Below are 5,202 nucleotides of genomic sequence, written 5' to 3' on the forward strand. Positions count from 1 at the left end.
TAAAAGAATTAAAAAAAACAAACAAAAAAAACCCAACCTTTAAAAACTGTGAAACACAATTCAAAAATGGGTTACTCATTCTAGTCCTCTCTCCACTCTCTCCTAAAATCATGAGAAAGTCCCCTGAGAGGGGCTGGATGGTGTGGGTGGGCCGTGGGCGGTCAGGGTCAGGGTCAGTATGGCTAGTGTGGGGAGAGAAGGGCATATTCATGAAGGAAACCTGAGCAACAACACACGAGGAGGAGAGAGAAATCAGGTTAACTTTGGTTTTGCATTTTCCCTTGATCTCTGATCTGTGCAAAGGAGCTCTCTGTGGGGTTCCTGTTAGGATCCACAGGAAATTCCTGCTACACAGCCTGTTGGGTAGCAAAATTAGCACATGGATAGGACATGAGCTGGTGCAGAGAGAGGCCAGGCTGCAATGCCCAAAGGGTAGGCAAGGGGGAAGCCTGTGTGTGCAGGCCAAAGCCTGGGCAAAGTCGGTCCCTTGGAACTTTAAAAAAAACCCAAATAAACCGGTTCGGTGATATTGAGAATAGGCTTGAGCAGTTGAGAGGAAGCACCTTGCCTTATTTAAGCAGAAGCTGCAAAGGTTTAAAAAGCTTAACGTTCTGAGTGCTGAATACATTAGTGGGGATGACAGCAAGGCCTACGTTAGCTGTTAACTTGGTCACAGAAAAATCACCTCTTGATAGAAATTGCAGATGAAAATATGGGAAAAATAATCTGGAAATATGAGAACAGAGAACCTTTTTTCTTTCATTTTCATCTCAGGGAGGGAAAAGGCCTTGCACACTGAGGCCTCCAACTACCCCACGAGCAAGCTAGTGAAGGCAGCTGTCTGCAGGGAGTGAACGTAGCCAGAGGGCTCTCCTGGGACCTCGGGCAAGCAGGCCCCTGGCTGAGCACACGGGCACACCACGGGGGATTTTGCTGTTTGATATTCAAGAGCTCAGAGAAAGCACTAACGTTGTCATTTTGGATAGCGCTGCTATTTCGTTGGACATTCCAACAAATGTGGCTGTGTTTTGCTTTTATTCTGAGCCATACAGAGGGAGAGGCGCCTAATTCTTTCCGGTCAAAGGCTTTAATCAGGCCTGTCTAGCACCAAATTCCTGTCTGGTTAGTGGGGCCACTAAATGTCAGAAAAAAGTGGAAATAAGTTTGCAGTTTGAGCCTAAAAGACCTATCTGATTACACCGAACTAAAAGCCCGTTGAGACAAAAAACGATGGATCTAGTTCTTTAACCCTTACTTGTTCGATATCTTCATTGTGAAGATATCGGTAATTGGGCTTTTAGAATCTATCTCGCTTTTGTTATTTTATTTTGTTCGGTTATGAATATTTTTTATGAATATTCTTTGTGATGAAAACCTTTAAGATCTACCCTCTTAAGCAAGTTTCAAATATAAAAATACGGAATGATGAACTAATCTGCATGTTATCAGGGCCACACTAATCTTCTCTGTATTGTTCCAATTTTAGTATATGTTCTCTGGGCGCCAGCACTATACCATGTGTTTTTTGGGTTTTTTAAGAAAATGCTTTCTTATGATTTAAAAATGTTTATACACGAATTTCTGCTCTTAGTTTTATCATTTAAAAAAATATCATTTGGTATTAGTTTCAAGTATACAGCATAGTGGTTAGACAATCCTATACTCTTTTTTAAAAATTATATTTTATTGATTTCAGAGAGGAGGAGAGAGGGAGAGAGAGGTAGAAACATCAACGATGAGAGAGAATCACTGACTGGCTGCCTCCTGCACACCACACACTGGGGATCGAGCCCACAACCTGGGCATGTGCCCCAACCAGGAATCAAACTGTGACCTCCTGGTTCATAGGTCGATGCTCAACCGCTAAGCCAGGCCGGCCGGGCAATCCTATATTAAACACAGTGTTCTCCCCAATAAGTCTAGTACCCACCTGGCACCATACATAGTTATTAAAATATTATTGATTATATTCCCTGTGCTTTGAGTATTTTGTAACTCTCAATATACTTCTTAATCCTTCACCTTTTCCACTCAGCCCCCTAAATCCCCTCTCCTCTGGTAACCATCAGTCTGTTTCAATTTTGTTTATTTTATTCGTTAGATTCCAAATATAAGTGAAATTGTATGGTATTTGTTTTTCTCTGACTGACTTATTTTCCTTAGCATAGTACCCTCTAGGCCAGTGATGGCGAACCTTTTGAGCTCGGCGTGTCAGCATTTTGAAAAACCCTAACTTAACTCTGGTGCCGTGTCACATACAGAAATTTTTTGATATTTGCAACCATAGTAAAACAAAGATTTATATTTCTGATATTTATTTTATATATTTAAATGCCATTTAACAAAGAAAAATCAAGCAAAAAAGTGAGTTCATGTGTCACCTCTGACACGCATGTCATAGGTTCACCATCACTGCTCTAGGTCCATCCATGCTGTCACACGCGGTAAGACTTCATTCTTTTTTTAGGGCCAGGTAACATTCCATTATCTATATGTACCACCACATTTTCTTTTTTTTTCATAAAAAAGGACCACATTTTCTTAAACCACAATGTTTTTATCCAGTCATCCATTAATGGGCACTTGGGTTGCTTTCATATCTTGGCTATTGACGATTATGTGCAATTTAAGACACAAATACAGCGCTGGCTGTGGGAGTCTCCTTTCTGCTCTGTTACCACACCCGAATGTCTGACCTTTACAGTCGTGCATGAACTTAGAGAACCCCACTCTCCTGAGCAGATCACAATTGTCCCACAGAACTCAAACCTTAGCTGGTGGAGTTCCCGTCCTGGCAATGCCACCACTCCCAACCTTCCACACTTCAAAGTGTGCCAGGATTCCAACGTGGGGAAGAAATCCCGGTTTCCCTGTCCTCTCATAGAGTGTGTGGTTAATGCCACCAATGCCCCCCACTTGGCACTTCTTCCTTGCCACTCCCTGGATAGCGGACAAATTGCTCCTGGGAAATGAAACTCACAAACACGCTGGAGACCCCTGATGCCTTACCCGCTTACCCGATGCAGCCACTAGATCTGTGGGCATGGAATGAAAAAAAAAAAGGTGACTAATGAAATCTGGCGCCTCTGGGAGTGTCTGGTACACCCAGCCTATTCTGCTGGCCAGCAGGGCAGCAGTCAGAGAGATGCCTCCTGACAGCTGCAGGGACTTTCACGTGACTTCGCCCCACCCCCTCCCGCCTCCAGCCTTAAGAGAGCCCTTGATGACTCGCTCTTTTCACAGGGAGTGGAGTCTCCAACTCTGCTTAGGGCTCAGCACCTCTCCCGTTTATCGCCTGCTGCCCCCTTCACCTGCTTGTTACCTTTCCTTGAGGTGAGCCTTCTTCCTAGTTGGGATGCTGGCTGTCCACCCTCTAGCCTACTGCTCAGAGGTGAGGCGGAAGACAAAACTCCCATTTCCCCCCAAAATATACCCCCCTCGCCAATCATTCTCTTCCTTTCCTGGGTTCTGTACCTGATACTTGTTGGTAGAATTAAAGGGGATCTCTGCCACCTTGGGGCTTCTCTCTCTCATCTCCTTCACGGAGCAGTAGGACTGCTCGATGAACTTGAGGAGGGCTGACTCAGAAGCGTCCCCTGCTGTTGTCCGCTGTCAGAAGGGGGTTTCTATATAAGCCCCGGGGACAAGGAGAGGGGCCAGGGGGAGGGGGTGCCTGGGGAAGTCACTGAGCGCCAGGAAAGAGATCTTTTGGGGGCAGAGGGTGGGTTATACCCTGGACACTAAGGTACCCTCCACCCCCTTGGGCCTGACACCTTAGCTATCGGAATGTCCTCCTGATTAGCCTTAAACTCAGCCCGGTTGCAGAGGCCAGCGATTCGGGCCAGGATAGGCCAGGTATCGGAGCTCTTGTCAAATGTATGCGCTGGGGAGAAAGAGCAGACGTGAGCAAGGGAGAGGGGAGCTTAAAGCAGGGAGTTATTTCCATCCTGTCTGTACCCCACAACTTCACAGAGACATCTTCCATCCACACCTTCCTTCTCTCACTCGCCTTCCAGCTGTCTTCTCTTTGTCTGAACTCACCATTCCCTCTCAGCTCACTCATCACAATCCCCCAAACCCTTTCACTCTTGGCCCACCGATGCCACTAGTCACCAAGGCGTTCTTCACTCGTGTCGGACTCATAGATGGTCTTATCGAACCACAAGTGGGCGACGGTCATACGGTTCTGGGTGAGGGTGCCCGTCTTGTCAGAGCAGATGGTGGAGGTGGAGCCCAGCGTCTCCACCGCCTCCAGGTTCTTCACCAGGCAGTTCTTCTTCGCCATGCGCTGGGCTGTCAGGGTCAGACACACCTAAGGCCACGAAAAGTCAAGAGAATAAGTGGAGAGAAGATATTGGCTACTCACACCACCTCGTGTTTTGGAAATCTGATTTGTTTTTGGCTAATTTAATTTTTTGTACTAATTTCCCTTAATTTCCTATCTAGTTAAAAAAAACAAAAACCCTCCATCTATGGCTACAGGAAAGGAAATGAGGAAAGTGATTTTGGTTTGGGCTTCAAGGCAGAGTTTTAAAACCAGAGTGTATTCCTTTACCAGGCATTCTAGAGAATGATGATCTGATTTTCCCTGATATATTCCACTCTCCCATGGTCCTTTCATCTTTTTTATCCAGCAGCCTCTTTTTCATTCAAGTTCAGACCACACCTCTTTTTCAAGTTCAATCTTTCAAAGGCCCACATTGGCTAATCTTTTATTGTGGAATAAGATGCTATGTATGGAATGTGTGTGTATGGATGTACCAATTTATTTAAAAAAAACAATGGAAAAATGATGAAATTGAGAAATATTGCAGCACTAAAAATAATTTTGTTGTTAATCTTCACCTGATATTTTTTCCATTGAATTTTAGAGCTCCCCTCCACCAGGTTCCCACTCCACCCTCTGCTCTTACCCCCACCCCCACTGTCCTCATCCACAGGTGTACAATTTTTGTCCAGTCTCTTCCCACATCCCCCACACCCCTTTCCTCCCCCAGAATAGTCAGTCCTCTCCCTTTCTATGTCCCTGATTCTATTATAATCACCAGTTTATTCTGTTCATTAGATTATTTATTCACTTGATTATACAATAATATTTATAGCTGTGTAAGTGTTAAATAATCCCCACCCATCAATGGCTGATGATCCTGCCAGTTTTTGGATTTTTTGAAGTATCCATCATCAATAACAGAAAACACATCC

The 5,202-nt window shown here is 44.8% G+C and overlaps 1 protein-coding gene across 1 annotated transcript in view; it reads right to left on the reverse strand.

Annotated features, from left to right (window-relative positions):
- The window catches only part of ATP1A4 (ATPase, Na+/K+ transporting, alpha 4 polypeptide), a 36,575-nt gene that overhangs the window by 16,349 nt on the left and 15,024 nt on the right, over positions 1-5,202 (reverse strand). The window contains exons 8-10 of the mRNA XM_006752838.2: positions 4,114-4,312; positions 3,774-3,883; positions 3,475-3,609 (exon numbers count right to left, since the gene is read on the reverse strand). Of these exons, the coding sequence (XP_006752901.1) occupies positions 3,475-3,609; positions 3,774-3,883; positions 4,114-4,312 (444 nt within the window). The remainder of the gene's footprint in view (positions 1-3,474; positions 3,610-3,773; positions 3,884-4,113; positions 4,313-5,202) is intronic.

This window comes from Myotis davidii, unplaced genomic scaffold, assembly GCF_000327345.1.
Source record: "Myotis davidii unplaced genomic scaffold, ASM32734v1 scaffold251, whole genome shotgun sequence".
In the NCBI taxonomy this organism is placed as follows: Eukaryota; Metazoa; Chordata; class Mammalia; order Chiroptera; family Vespertilionidae; genus Myotis; species Myotis davidii.